At 43.1% G+C, this 22,457-nt stretch overlaps 1 protein-coding gene across 1 annotated transcript in view; it reads right to left on the reverse strand.

Annotated features, from left to right (window-relative positions):
* Positions 1–2,344: 2,344 nt before the first annotated feature.
* UBE2N (ubiquitin conjugating enzyme E2 N) overlaps positions 2,345–22,457 on the reverse strand; it is a 35,134-nt gene continuing 15,021 nt past the window's right edge. Inside the window, exons 2-4 of the mRNA XM_044280511.1 lie at positions 14,554–14,800; positions 4,828–4,968; positions 2,345–3,035 (exon numbers count right to left, since the gene is read on the reverse strand). Of these exons, the coding sequence (XP_044136446.1) occupies positions 2,995–3,035; positions 4,828–4,968; positions 14,554–14,800 (429 nt within the window). The 3' untranslated portion in view covers positions 2,345–2,994. The remainder of the gene's footprint in view (positions 3,036–4,827; positions 4,969–14,553; positions 14,801–22,457) is intronic.

Genomic DNA, 22,457 nt, shown 5'->3' on the forward strand with positions numbered 1-22,457 from the left:
AATGAGTATTAAGCTGGCTGACATTAGCGATGTGCTCATGTCACCCGAACATAACTATATTGGTGACATCTCACTGCCTGAAGCCTTTAAGACCTGCTCCTAGAGGCTCAGTTTGCCCACCTCTTTTAACGCCCTTCTCTTGATTGACAGGGCCAGGCAGTGCTGCTCTCCTCCCGCTGGCCATGTCTGCAGTGTAAATCTTGCGCCGTTCAGTATTCAGCGCAGGCACAGTGAGGAAGCCAGCAGCCACTGAGCGTCCTTCCCTCACTGTGCCGAATACTGAAACGGCGCGAGATTTACACTGAAGAAACGGCCGGCTGGAGGATAGCAGCGCAGCCTGGCCCCGGTCAATCAAGAGAAGAAGGGCGTGAAAAGAGGTGGGCAGACTGAGCCTCTAGGAGCAGGTGCAACGCCCCCCCCCCCCCCCGCTCCAAGAGGCTAATTAGCATATTATAAAAGTTTGTTTTTAACAATAAATGCTTCAGGCAGCGAGATGGCACTAATATAGTTATGTTCAGCTGACATTAGCACATCGCTGTCAGCCATCTTAATACCCATTTTTCAGGTGACCGAAACCCTTTGATTAGTATGCTAAAGTGCCACTCTCCTGACACTTCAAATATTAGGTTCTATAGGACACTCCCAAAGAGTTAAAGGGGTTGGCTCATCTCAGACTTTGGTGGCATGCCATCACATAGAGAGGCCCCTAAAGTGCACTCTTTATTCACCGCTTATGGGACAATAGTCAAGTAAGCGTGCTCGGCTATTTTCAGAAATGCCATAACGGTGAATCGAGAGCACACGACGCATGCATGGCCACCTCTCCATTCACCTCTATGGTACTGCCGGAAATAGCAGAGAGTCTTTTACTTTGGGGGGGGGGGGTAGCGTTCTGGTGACAGGTGCAGGTCCCTAGTAATATGTCATCAATGTCTAAGATGAGACAACCCAGGTAAACTCGGTGCATCCACCAGAATCAGAGTAATGGGGATGTTGACTGCATCTTCCACAGTCCACCTTAATTGGACTCTGAAGCTCTACCTGCAGTTCCTTTTTCGAACAGACCTGTGGAAGTGGCATTCAACCTACCCATACCCATTTATGGACACCATGAAGCCCTGTTTATGTGCCTTTGTAATCTCTTAAACGATGTCTGTAGAAGGGCTAACCACCTTATAGCACGATTTCTTCTCCAGAAAATGCATTAATATGTCTTTAAGAACCTGCACAATAAATGCTTCTCAAACACATAATGGTTAAAGATGACTGATTTGAAACTGAATTCTGGAGAAGTAAGGAAATAGTCAAAGAACCTCCATTACATTTGGACTTGGTGCTTTTAATGTGTACAGACTGCCGTGTTAATGGTCATTCGTTTCCTCTGTCGTCAATTTATATATCCTCAGGAAATGCCAAAATAATTTATTTTTAAATATCAGCAGGAATAATTAATGTTTCTTATCTCTTCTTTTGTTATTTAACAATGTAGACCTTGCTCTTCTAGGCTTTAGCAACATGGAAGGTGAGCTCATTAAAGTGATGGTCACCAGGACTGAAACTTCTCAGTTAATAATGTAGCTAAATGAGTGTGTACAATGGCACCTACTGAACAGTTTGTTGAAAGAAGGGAAAGTAACGTGTGCCCTTTTTCAGTATGACAGTTGTAAGACAGTCATTCAATGAATTCCTAAGACATGTGATGCGACAGTAGCCATCATGTTAAAAAAAAAAAAAAGTCTGTGTATAGCCCCAGCATAAAAAACGGAATTGCCTAAATTCTGTGATATTCTTTGTCAGTCCATGTAAAGAGAAGTACAGCTGAAAAAGAAGTGCAAACCTACTGAGGAAAATAACACCACAGATTTTTAATTTTGTAATGCACACTACCCCCTTGTAATAAAGATCATCTATAAAATGGGGGAATAACAGAGTAGAACAGTATTCAACAATTTGATGTCATCAACCCTGAAGACCAATAGGACTGAATGTTTGGAATGGAGTTTTCTGAAATTTTCAGTGATGTGTGGGATTGGGGAGTCACATTTCTGCAATGCGTTGTGTAATACAAGGGCTCAGATGTTGAGACTGCTATTTTACCACACGAACAGTTCTTACTAAACCTAAACTAATGGCATGCAGTTATAAAATTCACATTTTGTATTAGCACCAGATTTGAGGATTATTCTTCGAGTATCAGGGCTCCTAAAAACATACTGTTATCTACTCAAAAGTAGATTTATCTGTCCTGCTAACCATCTCTGACACATTTGTGGAAAGAAGAAGACTTTTCTTTTCAGTCAAGTTCATCAGCATTACAGAAAAATAAACTGTACAAAGGCAAAAGTAGAATAACAAAAAAATATTTTACTAAAACATAAGATATACAGATTTTCAAGACAAGCCATACAAAATGGTCACAAGCTTTGGAAGGTTTAACACTCAAAAAGAAGGTTAGTGAAGGTCTGGCCGAGCTCTTGATGGCCTCCTGATTTTGCCATTGTTTCTTCAATCAAGCTTGTCCACCTACTCTGTCTACAATAGCAGGCTACATCAGGCAAACATTCTAGGTTCAGGTTAGCTGCATTCAAAGAACAAAACTAGGGGAACTATAAAACACAGAGGTGCCCAGTAATTAAAAAGGAGAAAAAGAAAATCAAGATGCAACTAACCTAAAACATCTCAATTTACAGGGCCTAAACTGAACTCACAATGCCAAAATGGAGAGATATGGAGGTAGTTCCACCTCTTCTGGACATGCTAATGATAATCTACAGCCTCTGCACATGCGGTACAACAGTGATTTAGGACAAGACATGAGATTTGCTACTGTGCATTTAATCACCAAAGACTGACCATGTCTGGGCTTTTTTTTTTTTATTCAGTATTTTTTTAATTTTATTATTTTTTAAGACTGTGTCCATTAAATGCAAACAAAAAGGAAGAAGTCTTGGCAGAACAGAAGATTTGATGCACACTTATGAGATCAAGAAGAATTTAAACATTATTCGTGGCGTATAGCCTAGTCCACGCTCTGGCTGCAAAGAATAAAGGAAAGAGAAGTGAACAATTAGTTGCAATGTAATGTCAATGTGTAAAGAGGTTGGCCACTTTAAAACAATACAGGCTTAAAGGGGTTATACAATTTCAAGAAAACCCCCCCATACGCGCCGGGCCCCTCACCGGTAATATACTTACCCGGCTCCCGCTTCTCCCTGTACACGGATAAAAACATCTGGTGTCGGGGGGTGAGCAGCCAATGGCAGGCGTGGACAAGTCTCCCTAGCATCGCAGGTGGCGCTAGGCCGGCTCCCATCGTTTTTAATGGGAGGTTGAGCTACAGTTCATGTCTCACGAATATTTTCCTCGTGTGGTTTTCCAGATACTGCCAGGAATGTACACATCCATTCTTGACACGGTTGGCACAAACACTTTGGAAAGCCTCAGCGGGAGTTTGCTCACGGTTTAGCTGCATTGAATGGAGCTAAATCGAGGGCGGGACAGCACCATTCAAAATGAAAATAAGAAACGGCAGCAGCTTCTACCACGGAACACGTGATCAAAATCCGCCATGTGAACATATCCTTAGAAGCACCATGATGTATGGTATTAGAAAAAAATAACCACAAAATAGTATACAACATATCAGACTACAGTGATTATAATAAACACATTTTTTGCTGAATTGCACTGCACAAAGTTTTGTATTTTTCCATTTAACAAACAGTTTTCTACAGGAAAAATTTAAATTATTAAATAGCACCAGTTTGCAGAACATACTGTATACCATAGAGTTAACTTCCATAAAGAAAATTTGGGCAAGATACAAATATTTCTTAAGCTTTTTAAAGTCTTTTGACCCAGGAGGGGTCTTAGGCATTCCAATGCTTTATATCTTAAGAGTGAAAGTCATATGCATTCTAATGCGTCAATTCCTGAATAAAAAGCAAACAAAGTCTAAGAACCCTTTTACATGGGCAAATGCACAGGCAATTATCAGGAACAAACCATTTGTTCCCAATAAGTGGCTTTGGTTTCTGCACTCATCTCTAGTGTTGAGGAAATCGAGCTTCAGATCATCGATCCGGGTGGAAATTAATCTTGGGTGAAATTAATCTTGCCTACACTGAAGTAATACATTTTAATGCTGTACAGAGACAGGTCTCCAACAGCATTAAAACCAAAGGGTTTGAACGAACCGCTCATCCGATTCCTTGTTTCCTGGAAGCAGATCCAAGGTTACACAGGAAGATGTGCTGCCTACAGTCAATGATTTCATTTGCCATATTAAAGAAGCGATCATCCGACCAATGAGCAACATGGTCGGCAGCACCTTTACATGGTCGGCAGCACCTTTACATTATTGGGAACGGTCATAAATTGAAAATATCCCCACAGAATGAGTACCTGTGGTAAGTCCTGATTCACTGACACTAATTATATCATCTGCTCAATACTAAAGAAATCCTGAAAACATGACTGGTAGGTGGGTCCCGAGGACTGGAGTTGAGGAACTCTGGGTTAAACAGCAGGCTCCAAAGTTATCCTAGTTATAGCTGATAGCTCAGGGACAGCTTTTGTTCCTAATCATTCTGACGTATTAATAGGTTCATAATGTACAGCGGGTGGCATCAAGGGGTTAAACAGTATCACTAGATGGGACAAAACACTACTACATCTCCAAGCTGCTCTAAATGAGGCGAGTAGGATGCATTTGCAAGCACTACATTTACTCACGAATTGTAGAGTACATGGCCAATACTATGCATACTATACAGTGCAACATATACGACTAGATGTGTAAGCAATGTGTCAGCACAAAACAATTACCTGTTTCTATGGCTTGGGCTTCATTTGTCTTCCACTGCTCGGCTACATCATTTGCTAATGGATCATCTGGGTTGGGTGCGCTTAACAAAGCTTGAATTGATAGAAGCACTGTACGGATCTGCAGAGCTGGAGACCACTTATCTACACAAAGATGAGGTAAAAAAATGGAATCAACACTGTTCTGTGTCACAAAGCCTGTTATACCCACCATGTACTGAAAATCCAGGGAGAGGGGGAAAACGCTCACATTCAGTAGAGACCACAAATAACTGTATGAGTTCAGTAATCCCCCAGGGTTAAGATAGATGGGTTTCAATATTTCTTGTTTATGATTTGTTCTCTAGTCCATCTCTGACCTCTCCTGAACATCTAAGCTTAGAAGTTTGTTCTGGATAGGTTAGAGACGTTGGCGAGACAGGCCTCAGACTGATGGATTTAACTGTGAACAGTTTTCTCCAGCTGTGTGAAACATACAAGCCGCAGAGACAAAGTAAAAATGTTAATAAAAAAAACTATTAGAAACTAAACTATTTAGCCCAAAGTACACCTAAATCAATAATGAAATACATAGAAATTTGGACTCCATAAGTGTAGTATTACTCATATCACTGCAGATAACATGGACACCTTCGGAACTATTTTTAGTTTTTTCTACTGACCTCCGTTCCCCCAGTGTCAGCACTCAAACTTGAATTGAAATACACTGTCCGGACTGTTGTGTCATGTCAACATAACAGCAGGCCTGACAATTTATTTCAATGCAGCTATGAGCGCTGACAGCAAGGGGCAGTAGGAAAAAAAATTTAAAAAAAATCTTGGTCTGTATCTGCAATACTACTCATGACCGATTCTCTTTAAGCGTTATATTGACTACTGAATGGTTGGAGCCATTGTTATTCCAAAGATGCTACAATGTATAATATGGGAACATCTGAAGAACTGTAGACTTTTTTATGTTCAGACCTCCACAATAAAGCCCATAATTTGCCCAACTGCATCAGTGTTCTAATATTTTTATTTATTTTTACTATAGTGCTATTAGGGTCAGTTCACGCAGCAGGTTTTACAGCGTAACTGTGCTGAAATTCTGCTGAAAACTTGTCAGCGGCCCTCATCCTTTCTGCCTTCCTACATCTCAATTGGACATGCCCATTCATGGTGTGGCCACGGTTTTAAGCCACTGCTCCGCAAACCTCAGGACTTGACGTTTTAAGAAACATAGGTAGATAACCCAAGACATATGGAGAAAGTGAGACAGGGATAGATGCTAAAAGCTGGAAATTACAATTTTTTTTTTTTATTGACTTTATTGAAAATCAATCAACACATCAGATAACAAGACATAACATGTCTCCTAGAATTTGGCATAGACACCATCATATCCAGAGTAGAAAAAGTGATATAAAACAGTTGTGTGACAGTGGGTATGCAAAAAATAGACAAGAACCCATAACACAATGAGTCAATATGTGGAATCGCTTCATTTTCTCAACCAAACTGGGAAATTACTTTTTATGGTGAGGGCAGGAGCTTCTTTAGGGTCTTGCATAGTAAATAGATGTACCAGAAAAATAAAATGGAGTCGCCGCTCAACTGGTATCCAAAAAGGCAGCTCATTCTGGCAAAGAAGGAACATTTAGTACCGCAGAGGTGCTACTAGGCAACCAGTAAAGGTGTTTTAGCAGTGAAACGGCCACGATGATTGGTTAGATATGCGTCTGAGACATTGTATACTGAGTCTAGTTTCAACTTAAGATGGCCCAGAAAGATTATACGGTAATTGCTCTTACCGGTGATTAAATTTCCCATAGCCTCCACAACAGCACTGATAGGAGGAGGATCCCGCCCCCGAGGACAGGAAACAAAGCGGAAGCCCCAATAAAAAGACATCTAATCCTACCTGCCTCAGTTAATGACAGAGAATGCTTCACACAAATTTAATATATTATAATCAAAAATAACATTTCAACATATAACCAATATAACCCCCAAAGAAGGTAGGAAAATCCCCAGTGCCAATCCAATTACCGGTAATAGTAATTATCTTTCCCTCATGCCTCCCCAACAGCACTGATCAAAGGATTTTCAGAGTAGATAGGACCTGGGGGGGACCACAGAATAGAGGACATTTCATCCAAGCGCAAGATCCTGATTTGTCATGACATCTAACTTATAATGCTTAAAGAATGCCATTGGATTCGATCATGTAGCAGCCTTGCAGATCTGGTCTAAAGCCGCTCCTCTTTCCACCCAAGAGATGGAGCTAGTTGAGTGGGCTTTAAAGGGGTTCTGCACTTTCATTTAACTGATGATCTATCCGCCGATCAGCTGTTTGAGAAGGCAGCGGCGTTCCAGCAGCGCTGCGGCCTTCTCACTGTTTACCGCCGGGCCCACTGACGTCACGACTAGTATCAACTAGCGTGGGCGCGGCTAGGCTCTGTTCACTTGAATGGAGCTTAGTGATACTAGTCGTGACGTCAGTGGGCAGGCGGCCCAGCGGTAAACAGTGAGACGGCCGCGCCGCTGCTGGATCGCCGCTGCTGGATCGCCGCTGCCTTCTCAAACAGCTGATCGGCGGGGGTCCCGGGTGTCGAACCCCCGCCGATCAGAAGCTGATGATCTATCCAGAGGATAGATCATCAGTTAAATGAAAGTGCAGAACCCCTTTAAGTCCCACTTGAGGTGAGGCCTGTTGTTAACAGAATAGTTTATGTTATCCAACAGGCTATTGACGCTTTTATGTCTCCAGTCCTCTATTCTTGACCTGGAACTGGATCAGAAGACGGTCAGATTTTCTAATATCTTTGGACACTTCTAAATAAGCCAGCAGACATCTTCTAACATCCAGATGTGAAAAAATCTGATCCTGCTCAGAAGATGGTGACGCACGGAAAGATGGCAGAGATCTCTTTTGCTGGCAATGGAATTTAGAAAAAACCTTTGGAAGGAAAGCCGGTGAATACTTCAAAATAATTCTATCTAAGACTGTAAGATAAGGTCATTTACAAGAGAAAGGCTGCATCTCCCTACTCTTCTAGCTGTAGTGATAGCTACTAGAAATGTTTTTAAAGTCAATATTTTTAAGGATATATTACCCTGGTGTTGGAATGGTCCTTTTGTGAGGGCAGAAAGAACTAAAATTAAGTCCCACTGAGGTATTTTTAGTGAAGTGGGTGGGAATAAGTCTGCTTGTGCCTTTAATGAACCTTTTGACTAGAGGAATTTCTGCGAGCCTAAGAGCCATAAAAGGCACCGAGGGCTGAAATCTGGACTTTTAGAGTTCTTGTTCTAAGACCCTTATCAAAATCTGCAAGAAGGAAATCTAAACCGAGGCCCATATCTAACTGCAACTGTGAATTCCACCTGTTACCTGCAAAGGACAAAAAGGTGTTCCATGTTCTTTTATAGATCTTTGAGGTAATCTCCTTCCAACTGTGGAATACAACTTCAGAAAGGTTTCTTTGTTTTAGTAAGCACTAGTCAACCTCTAGGCTGTTAGGTAAAGTTGAGGAATGTTCAGGTGGAAGGCTGGACCCTGATGCAGAAAGTCTGGTATTGTTGGAAGGTTCCAAAATTTTCCTGCGGATATCTTCTGGAGTAGGGGAAACCAGGATCACTTTGGCCAATATGGTGCGATAAGTATTACTTGGACCTTCTTGTCCATTGTCTTCATCAGGGTTCTTGGAATTAATTAGAACAGGGGGAACGCACAAAGAAGGCCGGAGGGCAATCTTAACTAGAGGGCATCTGTTTGACGCAGACTCTCCTGGGGGCAGATTGAAAATAAATTATTCACTTTTCTGTTTTTCCTGGTAGTGAAAAAGGTCTAGAATCAGATATCCACATCTCTGTTATCTGATGAAAGATGTCCATATTTAGGAACCATTCCCCTTCTCTGAGGGTCTGCCTGCCGAGAAAGTCCACCAAACAATTTTCTACCCATCAGAGATTGATTTTAGATGTTTTTATCCCCACACAAATATCTTTGCTGTGGCCACTGTGGTCGCATTGTCGAAGTATACTTTTACAATTTTTTTTTTAGTATATGATTTAAACTCAAACGCCTGGAGAGCTGCTGAAAATCATCTGAGGTCTGATGAAGTCCAAGACATCCGGGTACTCCAGATTGCACCATTGTGTGGACCCCCAACCTCTTGCTGCTTGCATCAGTGGTCGCCGTTAGTTGATCTAGTGGGCGTCACTGGACTCCTGTTTGGAGATGTTCCTTGACTATACACCAAATGAGAGATCTCTTCTCTGACGAAGGTTTATCTTTTTTTTTCCCCCAAAGAGGACTATTGCTTGTCCCAGGTTGAAATAAGGCCTGAGGAACTTGTGTGGGCTTGAGCCCATCTTACTGAGGGGATTGCTGATGTCAGGAGTCCTAACAAGCACCTAATTTCTCTTAACAGGCAGTTTTTCTGGAAAGGAAGAACATTACAGTATTCTCCAATGCATCCTGTTTTTTCTTGGGGAAGAAAGGATGAACGATGATAAGAGTCCAGGCGCATTCCCAAGATTTTCTGCTGACTTTGGTTCAGGCTTGATTTTTCCTGATGGATCAACCAACCCAGTTTAGATAGGGTACTTTTTACTATCTGGAGGTGAATGGAAAGATTTGGCTCAAGTCTGCAGCAATTAGCAAATTGTCCTCATAGGGAATCACTAGCATCCCATTTAGATGTAGATATCAAATTATGTCTGCAATCATATATATATGAGAGAGAGAGAGAGAGAGAGAGAGAGAGAGAGAGAGAGAGAGAGAGAGCGAGCAGTAGAGGCCAGATAGGAGAGCCTGGAACTGAAAGTAAAAGCTCTTCTATGTACACACCGAATCTCACACATTTTTGGAATTCTCCTTTGATGGGTACATGGCAATAGGTAACTAAATTTCTGACTCTAAAGCTGTCTGTGAGACTGTAGCAGATGTCTGTTGATTGTAAATCTTTCTGGGGGCGGACAATGAAACTCTATCTTGTACCCTGACAGAATTAAGTCTAGCACCCAGGGGAAATAATTTATACTCAGGCCTGATGGAAATCCCTGAGCCTGCCTCCCACCACACTTATGGCATCTTTGTGTCTTTTTGGTTGCGGTATTAAGACTGCCATTTCCTCTGTGGTCCGGTCTATTACAGTTTTGGATACCAAAAATTTTCCTGATGAAAATAACAGGACTTTGTCCAAGATGTCATCTAGTGCAGATTCAAACAGACCATCTCCCTCACAAGGAATAGAGCAAAAATGACTCCTTGAACCCGAGACCCCAGACCAAGAGCTCAGCCTCACCAGGGAATTTAATGCCTGTTTTAGAACTGGTAAGGAAGTATTTCCTCTTGAGGAATACCAGCAGACATATTGTTCTCAAGCTGACTGATTGATACAGATAATGATCTAGCCATGCAAGTTGCAGCTATAGCAGACCTAAACATTGTTGCATCTGTCTCCCAGGAACTTTTAATAGACCCTCCCATTTTTGTCCATTGGGTCCTTTAAAAGACCCATAGTTGAGATTTAAAAAAAAAAAAAGCTGCACAACTTTACACATACAAACAATAGAGCTGAAAAATGGGGATCATTCTAAATTAAAGTGGTATTATACCTACTATAAATGGAAAAGTGAAAGCTCTTAGCGTACATTTTTGTTCAAACGTGTGTCTTTAAGGCCTCATGCACACGACCGTATTTTGTTGTTTTCGTGTCCGATCCTTTTTTTTGCGGATAGGATGCGGACCCATTCATTTCACTGGGTCCCCAAAAACGTGTGCTGTCCGCATCAGTATGTCCGTTCCTCCGCAAAAAAAAAAAAAAAATAGTGCATGTCCTATTTTTTTCTAGTTTGCGGACAAGGGTAGGCATTATTACAATGGATCCGCAAAAAAAAAACGGATCTTATTACCTCACTAGCGTTCTCTGCATGTGTGACTTTGTTTATTTGACTTCGGCTTGTATTGTATTTGACCTTGACCTGGTGTCATCCCTTGTAATGACGACGATCTCTTGGCTCCTGACCTCGGCTTATATGGACTTCGATTTTGTATTAACCCTTTGTGCCTGTGTTAGCTCCTAGCTCTTGACCTCAGCTTCCAGTTGTTCCTGTTATGGTACTTTCCCAGCCTGGGAAACTTTGCGCTTCTGTTTGTTCTGCCTTTGTCTTTTGTTTTCTTCCCTCGTTATTTCCTTCCTTTAGGCCCCTGCACATACGTAAGCTAGGGACAGCCGCCCAGTTGTACCCTGTCTGTTAGGACGGGCCGTGCAAGTAGGTAGGAATAGAGGAGTGGGTGGAGTTTAGGGCTGCACTTATCCCTACCTTTTCGTAACACTGGAAATTCAAGTAGTCCATTTGCATCTCCAAGCAAAGGTGGATTTAAACCACACAGTTGTCGAGCAGATTATTGGGAATGAACATGACTACAAAAGCTTATTCCTGATAATCTGTCCATGTAAAAGTGAACTGATCTTTCATGCAGCACATTAAATGGTTCTTGGGCAGCAGATTACACTGTGCGAACAACAATCTGCTGCCCAGAAGCAATGAATCTGTATGAGGAGGAGTGACTGCAGCAGCCATTGCTCGTCCCCATACAGTGGAGGTGATTGCTGCATGTATTTGCAGCTTTTTCCTCCACTGATGAACCGTTCCTTCCCTATAATTGCCTGCTCCAGCTGCATGTGTAAATGCGCCTTAAAGGGATTGTCCAAGTTACAAGTCCTCAGGATAGGTCATCAATATCAGATCGGCGGGGGTCCGACACATGTCACCCCCGCTGATCAGCTGTTTGAAGAGAAGGGGCGCCGTCCCATTGAAATGATTAGGACATCTTGAGTGTAATTACACCAGCTCACCACTGCAGATACGACAGTGAGCAGGTAAACAATGAAGGGGAGGCAGCACTGGCATGGCGCGCCGGGTGTTAGACCCCCGCCGATCTTGGTTCTGAGGATAGGTCTTTAGTATATATAACTTGGACAACCCCTTTAAGTAATTCCTGTGTGTTAATACAAAAAAAGGTAGTAGTAATGATGTGGTCATGCATTGCGGCCTTAGGCAAAGCCAAAGCCTGTTACCAAGAAATGGCAAAACGCTGGTTTCAATTATGCTCTGTTCACATCAGCCAATGCCAAACAGAGAAACGTTTACATTAGCTGGGAAGTTGCTATAAAAAAATAAAATAAAAATTATAATTCTGTTGAAAAAAATATTTAATTACCTTTTCTTTATTTTTATTGTTACCCCGACACCTAATATGTGCATGGTGCATGCCACACGCTGTTCTTATGCACTTCTGTGTTTGGGGCATGTCAAAGTTTCACATTACATTTCACACAGAGAAATGTGGTGTCATTTTCTGCATCTCAGCCTGGCCCTACACAGTACCTGCCCACCATACCTCCTACATTTAGTGTAATGGGCTTGAATCTTCACATAGGCACAATCACATCGACTGACTTGGAACAAAAAAGGGTGGTTCCAGGGAGTGGGCTGCAAGAAGACATCCACAAGACCATTGTGCGGGACATCAGTAGAGGGAATGCACAGGGAGGCAGATTGCCTGACCTGTGCCTGAAACCAGTAATATAAAAATTGTACTGCATTAGACAAGCAACCCACTGAGGCATTGTGCAATACTTCATTTTACCTGCTAGTGGCACTGCAGGTAATGTGAACACACCGACATGGTTTCCCAGCAGGAAGACACTTTTGAAAACCTCTGCTCATTAAAAGAGTCCCTTAATGTTAAGCAGATCCCAAAGTGAAGAACCCCTTTAACTGTCTTAAGAGGCACTCAATTTCATAGCATAAAATCATCACACAACTGGCTTAGTAACTTAAAGGGGTTATCCCATGACTATTGTATAAAATGAAAATCAGACATCATATAGCAGATGACAGACTCTTTTTAACAAAGCCAGAACCAGCCCTGTACTCACATGTATCCTGAGATTGCCACATTCATTGCTCTGCTATATTTATATCAAGCTGACAGCTCAAGGGGAGTGTCTTTTATGCTGCAGCTCGGGGGCGTGTCTCAGCTCTCCCTATCACAGCTCAGGAGGCAGTTGAAGGATGAAACTGAGCATGTGTGGCCATCTCAGTGAGCAGGACAAAGAGGCAGGTGGAGCTAGACAGATACATTTTATTGAATAACTTAGTGGCTATGCTACATTTTAAATTACATGCAAATACAAAAGTATTCAGATCCAGGTGCTGGTTTGAAAACTGTAGAATATTTTTCTTGGGACAACCCCTTTAACTACAGCTTCATCTCACTTCTATGCCCAAACCTTTATATTGTTGCTTCAACCAGGTCAATGTAAAGGTTCTAAGCACTTGTGCTTAGTAGGAGGCGAGAGTTCGTCATTTCTGCTTTCTATTCTGCAAGGAGCAAGTGTCTGGTCCACAGACTCCATCAGACATTCATGGACAACTGCTGACATGCCTGCCAGAGATGTAGATGAAGCTATACAGGAGCCCTATGATTATGACTGGCAGCATGACATGCCGCAGCTTTTCTTCCTGCAAAAAGTACACTAATAGGTCATACTAATCTACCATGTCAAACTAGCGGAGAAACTTTCTAACGGAGAAATAGCGCAACTCAGCTTTCTTAAAAAACAAAAATAGATGTTGCAGCATTGTAACTTTAGGGGAAATGCAGGCTTTTCCAAAAGCAAACTTGTTATCTCATCTTGAAAAGTGAAAAACATGGTCAACAAGTTAGCAAGTAATTTAGATAAAGTGCATGGAAACTATCATGGCACCACATGTCACTGAATGCTCTATCCCTTATCCTTGCTGGGCAGTGTGTGGGATTTCTGCATCTAATACTGCATCTGGATGGTGTCAAACTCACTCAATTTTTAATTTCATAAGCTACTCTTAGAACTTGTCCTCTCACTGCCCTCTGAGTAGACAGGAGTGCTGAGACATGGTGATCTTTGAAGGGCATCTGTCAGCAGATTTGTACCTATGACACTGGCTGATCTGTTACATGTGTGCTTAGCAGCTGAAGACATCTGTGTTGGTCCCAGGTTCATATGTGCCCGCACTGCTGAGAAAAATGTGGTTTTAATATATGATGAGCCTCTGGGAACAATGGGGGCATTCTCATTGCAGAGAGAGCTGAGCCCATTGCTCCTAGATGCTCATTTGCATATAATAAAACAATTTTTCTCAGTAATGCGGGCACATATCAACATGGGACCAACACAGATGTCTTCAGCTGCCAGGTGCACATGTAACAGGTCAGCCAGTGTCATAGGCAAAGTTCCACTGTGAGGTTACTTTTTGAAATATATAGGGGGATAACAGTAGTAAAGTTATCTGCACTGTTCCTTTTAGGTTACATCTACACCAGATTTTCAATTTTTCTGTTTTCTAGGTAAAAAAAAAAAAAAAAGCAGCACCATATCTGGCATCTGACTAGGATGGGGTCTGCTGGGTTCCTGTCAGGGAGTAGTTACAATAGAGGCTCCTAACAGGGCCTCTGACGCAGACGTGAACCTAGTCGCTGCCTGCAGCACTAATCCTGCCAGCAAAAGTGCCAGAACCTGAACGAATCCCATTAAAATCAATGAGGTCTGTTGGTGTCCGTTAGGATCCATAACGCTAGTGTGGACACAGCATAAAACAAAAATTATCTTTAGATCTTTCTACAGATACCCTGAAATAACAATGGGTTAGGGATTTTGCAGTAGCGAGTTCAAAATGAGTCAATACACTTACCTTTCAAGATATCTAAACATATCCTCCCCAGCTTGTCTACATTGGGGTGATAGATTTTGGTCATGAAGCGTACTTTAGGAGCTGCCATTGGGTACTCTTCAGGAAGGAATAATTCAAGTTTAAATGTCCCTCCTTCAAAGGGTGAATCTTGTGGCCCCGCAATTACAACATGGAAGTATCGTGCATTGCAGTCATCTGGCTCAGCTTTTATCCCAGGAACTGGCTCTGCCATTAAGCGCTGGGTCTCCTACAATACAGAACAAACTGATAAATATACAGAAGTATACTAAAAAGAGAAAACACACAGGCAGAATGTTTAATGCAAGAGACAGGTTATAATGCAACTATATGTCCAATCAGATACCATCTGTCTCCATGTCCTATTACAGTGAATGGACATCATAAAGGGGGACCCCCTGCTTTAAGACCAAGAGTCTCATGTTCTCACAGGCCAATCACTGTTACAGATGGCAACAAGGACAATTTTTCATGAAGCCCCATATATCTGCTGAAAGACATGATGATTCTTGTTGCAGTGGTGGGGATCAGAAAACACCAACCCTGAGGACATTATAGGGGTTATCCAAGATTAAAAAATGCCCCCCATATGCCCAGGTCCCTCACACTGATTCGGTGTCGGGGGCAGCCAATGGCAGGTGGTGATGAACCTCCCTAGCATCGCGGGTGATGCTAGGGAGGCTTGTCCCAGGCCCTGCCTGCCATTAGCTGACCAACTCCCCCAAACACCAGATGTTTTCATCCGCGCACGGGGAGAAGCAGCGGCCGTGTGGGGACCAGGTAAGCAAAATCTGTGTGAGGGGCCTGGGCATATGGGGGGGGGGGGGGGGGGCGGCATTTTTTAGTCTCGGATAACCCCTTTAATATATGTCAGGAGGCAATTTGACTTACAATAAGTGAAACCACTAAATCTCCACAAGAGCTTGAAGATATGGCCATGTCAGTGAACGGTTGCACAAACTTATAATAATGCCCTGATAAACTACAAAAGCTCCGTTTTGTGTTCTGCCAGTTTGGGTGGTTTTGCTTATGGCATGAATCGGGTCGTCGGCAGCACTATTCTTGATGCAAAAAACACACAGCTTGCGTGATCACTACTCCATTCAAATGGGAGAGCACAGAGTCCCATCTGTTTCTAGCCCCAGTTCTGTGAAGCACCTGGGAGTAGCTCTGAACTTCCTGTCTGCCGATTCCACAAGGCATGTAAGGGAGCTATGCTCTACATCACCTGAAGATGGCTTGCTGAATGACCCGACGTGTAGCAGATCTTTTTTCAGCTTGCCTGTGTAGATCTTGCTCATTGTCACTTGGTCTTTCCCTATCTGCTTCATCTGTTGCTTGCTGTCCCAAACTGCTTTAGGGGTCTTGATGCTGGTATGTTTCTGCCTTTTACATGTATTACCGTGTGTCTGTCAATCTAACAGCGTGACTGTATTGTTTTTCACTATGTATCGCTCACTATTTTCCACCTCTCTCTCTGTATGTATTGTTCTGTCTTTCTAACAAACATCACATGACAGAGGATGCTCTCTCCACTGTGCGTTTCAAGAAAGAGAAGCACACCTGGAAGTGGGGTGCATTCACTTCAGCAAATGATCACATACACACCAATGCTACAGGAGTTGAAAAAAATAATTACATAACAGGAACACCCTTTTAAGGCTCAAAAGTACTTACCAAAAGCTTCAGTTGCACAGGAAAACTTCAAACAATAAAATAAAAATTCTAATACATGTACTGTTCAAATTCTCTTCTCTTGAAGCTGATATTCCCCAGTCTGGTTTTATGCATTTCATATTACAAATTAGGCTACTTTCACACTAGCGTTCGGGCGGATCCGTTCTGAACGGATCCGCTCATAATAATGCAGACGGAGGCTCCGTTCAGAACGGATCCGTCTGCATTATATTAGCAAAAAAAAGCTAAGTGTGAAAATAGCCTGGGACGGATCCGTCCAGACTTTCAATGTAAAGTCAATGGGGGACGGATCCGCTTGAAGATTGAGCCACATTGTGGCATCTTCAAACGGATCCGTCCCCATTGACTTACATTGAAAGTCTGGACGGATCCGCACGGATCCGCACGCCTCCGAACGGCCAGGCGGACACCCGAACGCTGCAAGCAGCGTTCAGCTGTCCGCCTGTCCGTGCGGAGGCGAGCGGAGCGGAGGCTGAACGCCGCCAGACTGATGCAGTCTGAGCGGATCCGCCTCCATTCAGACTGCATCAGGGCTGGACGGCTGCGTTCGGGTCCGCTCGTGAGCTCCTTCAAACGGAGCTCACGAACGGAAACCCGAACGCTAGTGTGAAAGTAGCCTTAGTTTTTTCCCCATGTTTTAATACATGATATGGTAGATTACATTTTGTCATTAAAAATGCAACTTGTCGTGCAAAAAATTAGCCCTCATATTGTTATGTGAACAGAAAAGTAAAAAAAAAGTCATGGCTCTTCGAAAGCGGGAAGGAAAAAAACTTAACTGAAAAATTAAAACTGGCAAGTTCGAAACTCATAGGGGTCTTACGGTTTGCATCAACCTTTGCATTTCTTTTACCTTTATTGCTGCTACCTTCTGCGTTGGGGTGTAGTCACATGACTGTCATGCAGCCATTTCTTATCACCTAGGATGTTATGTCCATGTTAGGGGCAGTGTCTATGTAACTAGCTGTCAGGGAGGAGCTATAAACTAGCTGGGTGGTGTTAGGGGCAGTGTCTATGTAACTAGCTGTGTGGGAGGAGCTATAAACTAGCTGGGTGTTAGGGGCAGTGATAGAGGAGTGTATGTAACTAGCTGGTGAGAGGAGCTATAAACTAGCTGGGTGGTGTTAGGGGCAGTGTCTATGTAACTAGCTGTCAGGGAGGAGCTATAAACTAGCTGGGTGGTGTTAGGGGCAGTGTCTATGTAACTAGCTGTGTGGGAGGAGCTATAAACTAGCTGGGTGTTAGGGGCAGTGATAGAGGAGTGTATGTAACTAGCTGGTGAGAGGAGCTATAAACTAGCTGGGTGGTGTTAGGGGCAGTGTCTATGTAACTAGCTGTCAGGGAGGAGCTATAAACTAGCTGGGTGTTAGGGGCAGTGATAGAGGAGTGTCTATGTAACTAGCTGGTGAGAGGAGCTATAAACTAGCTGGGTGGTGTTAGGGGCAGTGTCTATGTAACTAGCTGTCAGGGAGGAGCTATAAACTAGCTGGGTGGTGTTAGGGGCAGTGTCTATGTAACTAGCTGTGTGGGAGGAGCTATAAACTAGCTGGGTGTTAGGAGCAGTGATAGGGGAGTGTCTATGTAACTAGCTGTGTGGGAGGGGCTATAAACTAGCTGGATGTTAGGGGCAGTGATAGAGGAGTGTCTATGTAACTAGCTGGTGAGAGGAGCTATAAACTAGCTGGATGTTAGGAGCAGTGATAGGGGAGTGTCTATGTAACTAGCTGGTGAGAGGAGCTATAAACTAGCTGGGTGGTGTTAGGGGCAGTGTCTATGTAACTAGCTGTGTGGGAGGAGCTATAAACTAGCTCTGTTAGGTACAGTGATAGCGGAGTGTCTATGTAACTAGCTGTCAGGGAGGAGCTATAAACCAACTGGGTGTTGTTAGGGGCAGTGTCTATGTAACTAGCTGTCAGGGAGGAGCTATAAACCAACTGGATGTTGTTAGGGGCAGTGTCTATGTAACTAGCTTTCAGGGAGGAGCTATAAACTAGCTGGGTGTTAGGGGCAGTGATAGGGGAGTGTCTATGTAACTAGCTGGTGGGAGGAGCTATAAACTAGCTGGGTGTTAGAGGCAGTGATAGGGCAGTGTCTATGTAACTAGCTGTCAGGGAGGAGCTATAAACTAGCTGGGTGTTAGGAGCAGTGATAGGGGAGTGTCTATGTAACTAGCTGTCAGGGAGGAGCTATAAACTAGCTGGGTGTTAGGGACAGTGATGGGGAGTGTCTATGTAAGGGGAGTGTCTATGTAACTAGCTGGTGGGAGGAGCTATAAACTAGCTGGGTGTTAGGGGCAGTGATAGGGCAGTGTCTATGTAACTAGCTAGTGAGAGGAGCTATAAACTAGCTGGGTGTTAGGGGCAGTGATAGGGCAGTGTCTATGTAACTAGCTGTCAGGGAGGAGCTATAAACTAGCTGTATGTTAGGGACAGAGAGAGTGTCTATGTAACTAGCTGGTGAGAGGAGCTATAAACTAGCTGGGTGGTGTTAGGGGAGTGTCTATGTAACTAACTGTCAGGGAGGAGCTATAAACTAGCTGGGTGGTGTTAGGGGCAGTGTCTATGTAACTAGCTGTCAGGGAGGAGCTATAAACTAGCTGGATGTTGTTAGGGGCAGTGATAGGGGAGTGTCTATGTAACTAGTTAGGTGGAAGGAGCTATAAACTAGCTGGGCGTTAGGGGCAGCGATGGGGAGTGTCTACATAACTAGCTGGTGGGAGGAGCTATAAACTAGCTGGGCGTTAGGGGCAGTAATGGGGAGTGTCTATGTAACTAGCTGGTGGGAGGAGCTATAAACTAGCTGGGTGTTAGGAGCAGTGATAGGGAGGAGCTATGAACTAGCTGGGTGGTGTTAGGGGCAGTATCTATGTAACTAGCTGGCGGGGGGAGCTATAAACTAGCTCGGTGTTAGGAGCAGTATATCCCAAAAATAGGCAGCACTCCAAGTGTGGTAAAAAGATGATGACCCGTTTATTCCCAGGCAATGTTTCAGCCCACTCAATGGGGCCTTTGTCAAGCAATGCAATAGTGTCACACATGGGTATATATACCCGAATGCTTAACCCATACGCATTACACTGAAGAATGTAAGGAATTAATCTTAGAATTTCTTAACATTGTGTTGAGATTAATTATTTTGCGTTTCAAGTTGGCTACTATCTTCAATTGCGAGGAACTATGATGGGTTCAAATATGGCACCTACGTACTCCAAAGTCTTCATGTCGTACCTTGAGGCAGACCATGTCTATGTGTCCCACCCCTTCAGCCATGTGCTGAGGTGGTGGAGATACATAGATGATGTGTTTGTGGTCTGAGATGGCAGTGAGGATGATCATTTGGATTTCCATTGCTTCCTCAATACTATTGACCCTGAGATTAAGTTCACCCTTACTCATTCCATACAACAGGTCCAGTTTTTGGACACGATGGTTAGAGTTCAGGGCGAATCTCTTATCACGGATCTCTTTATTAAACCGACAGATTGCAATACATTGTTGCATTTTGATAGTTGTCACCCGCGTGCAATGATTAAGTCCCTCCTTAGGAGTCAATTCTTGCGCGTACAGCGGATCGGTAAGGACCCTGAAATGCGATCTCAGAGATTACAAGGTGTGGCTAACAAATTCATACATAGAGGGTTGGTCCAGGCACATCTGGATAGATTAGAATCAGATATTCCATCGGAAAACAAAAAGATGGTAGTAGAGCGTGTACCTTTTATTTCTACACAGACTGGACGTAGCTATCAAATAGGCTATTAAAAAACACTGGCTTATTTTACGTAGCAACCTACATTATGTGAAGGAATTTCAGGCTCCACCTTATGTCATATAAGAGGTCCTCTAACTTGCGAGATAAGCTTGTCAAAACGGAAATGGTGTGTAAAGGTTTAAAGTCAATCCTATATAGGCACAAAAAGGAAAGGATGTTTCCCATGCTTCAATTGTGTGAACTGCAGTTATATGCTTAAAGGTGATGGACCAGGTGAGTGAACCTGTCATACACAACATGATATTCGCTATTACCTGACATGTGATAGCTCTTTTGTAATCTACTTCAGTGTTCTTGTAACCTATTATATGTAGGAGAGACTACTCTTGATTTAAAGACACGTCCGAATCAACATAGGTACACCATTTGACAAAATAAGAAAGATTTACCTGAATCCAAACATTTTGCTGGAGCTGGGCATAGAGAGAAAGATCTTAAATTCAGGATCATTGACCATATTCTTCCTCTTAGTAGAGGTGGAAATAGGGAAGAAGCACTTAAACGTAGAGAATTGGTATGGATATATCGTTTACATACGTTGAAACCACATGGGTTAAACACAGTTCAAATGGGGGTTATATGACAGTTAGGTGTGGCTCTCATTCTTATCTGGATTATCACCTTCTGTTCTGTCTGTTTATATGATTATGTAATAGTGTCATTGATATACTTTATTCATGCATGGACATGTAACACTTTGTTTTTTATTTTACATTTAGATGGATGTCCTTTGCCATATTTGTTCAGCGTACCAGACAGGGCTGTGGAGTCGGTGTCGAAGTCGAGGAGTCAGAGTAAATTTTGGTACCTGGGTCGGAGTCGGCAAAAAATGAAACAAATCCGACTAGATTTAAACTGGAATAAAAATAAAAAAAAGAGCAAGTTTAAATGTCCCAACTCACAAAAAGTTATAATTAATTACCGTATTTTTCGCCCTATAAGACGGACCTAGGTTTTTGCAGAGGAAAAAATATATTTTGAACCAAAAGGTGTGCTTTTGAACTAATGGTGGTCTGTGGATGACACTTATGGGGGCATCTGTGGGTGGCACCGTTATGGGGGATCATTGTGGGGGCATCTGTGGATGACACATATATAGCATCTTATCTTATGTGTCATCCACAGAGCCCCCCATAACAGTGTCCCTGTGTAGTGAATGTGGGCCGGCATCTGTTTCTGTAATGGCAGCGGGGCCCGGTGCCTGCTTCATTCATAAAGTGTGCGGAGCAGGCAAGTGACGTAGTGAGCTACGCTACGAGCGCCCACCCGGCCTCCTGACTGCCAAGAAGTTTTTAAGATTATTGGAATACTTTAACATTACCCACAAGTTAGATATGATTACTGTATACTACAGTGAGCAGGGCCCGGTGTAGTAGAATACAGAAACAGATGCCGGCCCTCAGCCCCTCCTCCCTCTCAGCCTATTCACCGGATGGTCGTAGCATTCGCCCCATAAGACGCACTACTATTTTCCCCCCACTTTTGCAAAAAATACGGTACTTCTCTACTGTAAGAATAAAGGCCAATACATGCAGTGCGTCACGCAAAACGAACACGTTAAGTGACCATGAAGAAGCATGCTTTTCATATGCTTCACTATATGGCACGCAACGCACAGTTAAGGAGCAGCAATACTTATACTTTCCATTGTGCTGTGTTCCGCTGTTACAGGGAACGCAACGCCCATGGTTAATCTAGCCTCTTACTGATAACTGATTAAGTAAATATGTTTTTTGCAGGACTAGAGACACTTGTATAAGTGAAGGCAAGTGGATGGTCAAGACCGCAGCTGTAAACCATTTGAAAAACTGCTGTCATTCAGCTAAGGCTATAAAAACTTGTAAACTCAGATTGTTAGCTTAAACTTTACACTTGACTATGGGATTCTACTAGGGAAATCAGGTTTTTACAATAAATGCCCCTTCCCCTGCCCCTTCCTGGATCCTCCCACTGCCCTATCTTCAGCAGAAGATCAGCACACAAAGGAGAAGGCAGCAGCTTCCTAGCCAGTAGTTTAGTGGTAATGACATTCGCATATTAAATACAAAAGGAGTCGGAGTCCGAGTCGGAAGTACCAAAAACTGAGGAGTCGGACCATTTATCTACCGACTCCACAGCCCTGGTACCAGAAGAGGTTCTCAACGTCCGCATGGCCTGGCTGTACTATATTTCTTCATTTGTTGACTGAAGGGACATCAATGGCTTCATTTGTTTTCTATTTGATTATCATTATGGTTTCTATTATGTATTTATAGGATCGTATGCGACTTGTAATTTTGTGACTGGTATGCACCTATGGGGGTGGTTTGATGTTTGCCATAAGGGACGGGACATTAGCGTGCCCTGTCACCTGTAGGCACATCAGCATGAGAGTCTAGGTGGCCCTAGACAGGGCCTTATGCTACACCTGCTTTAAC

This window comes from Bufo gargarizans, chromosome 2, assembly GCF_014858855.1.
Source record: "Bufo gargarizans isolate SCDJY-AF-19 chromosome 2, ASM1485885v1, whole genome shotgun sequence".
In the NCBI taxonomy this organism is placed as follows: Eukaryota; Metazoa; Chordata; class Amphibia; order Anura; family Bufonidae; genus Bufo; species Bufo gargarizans.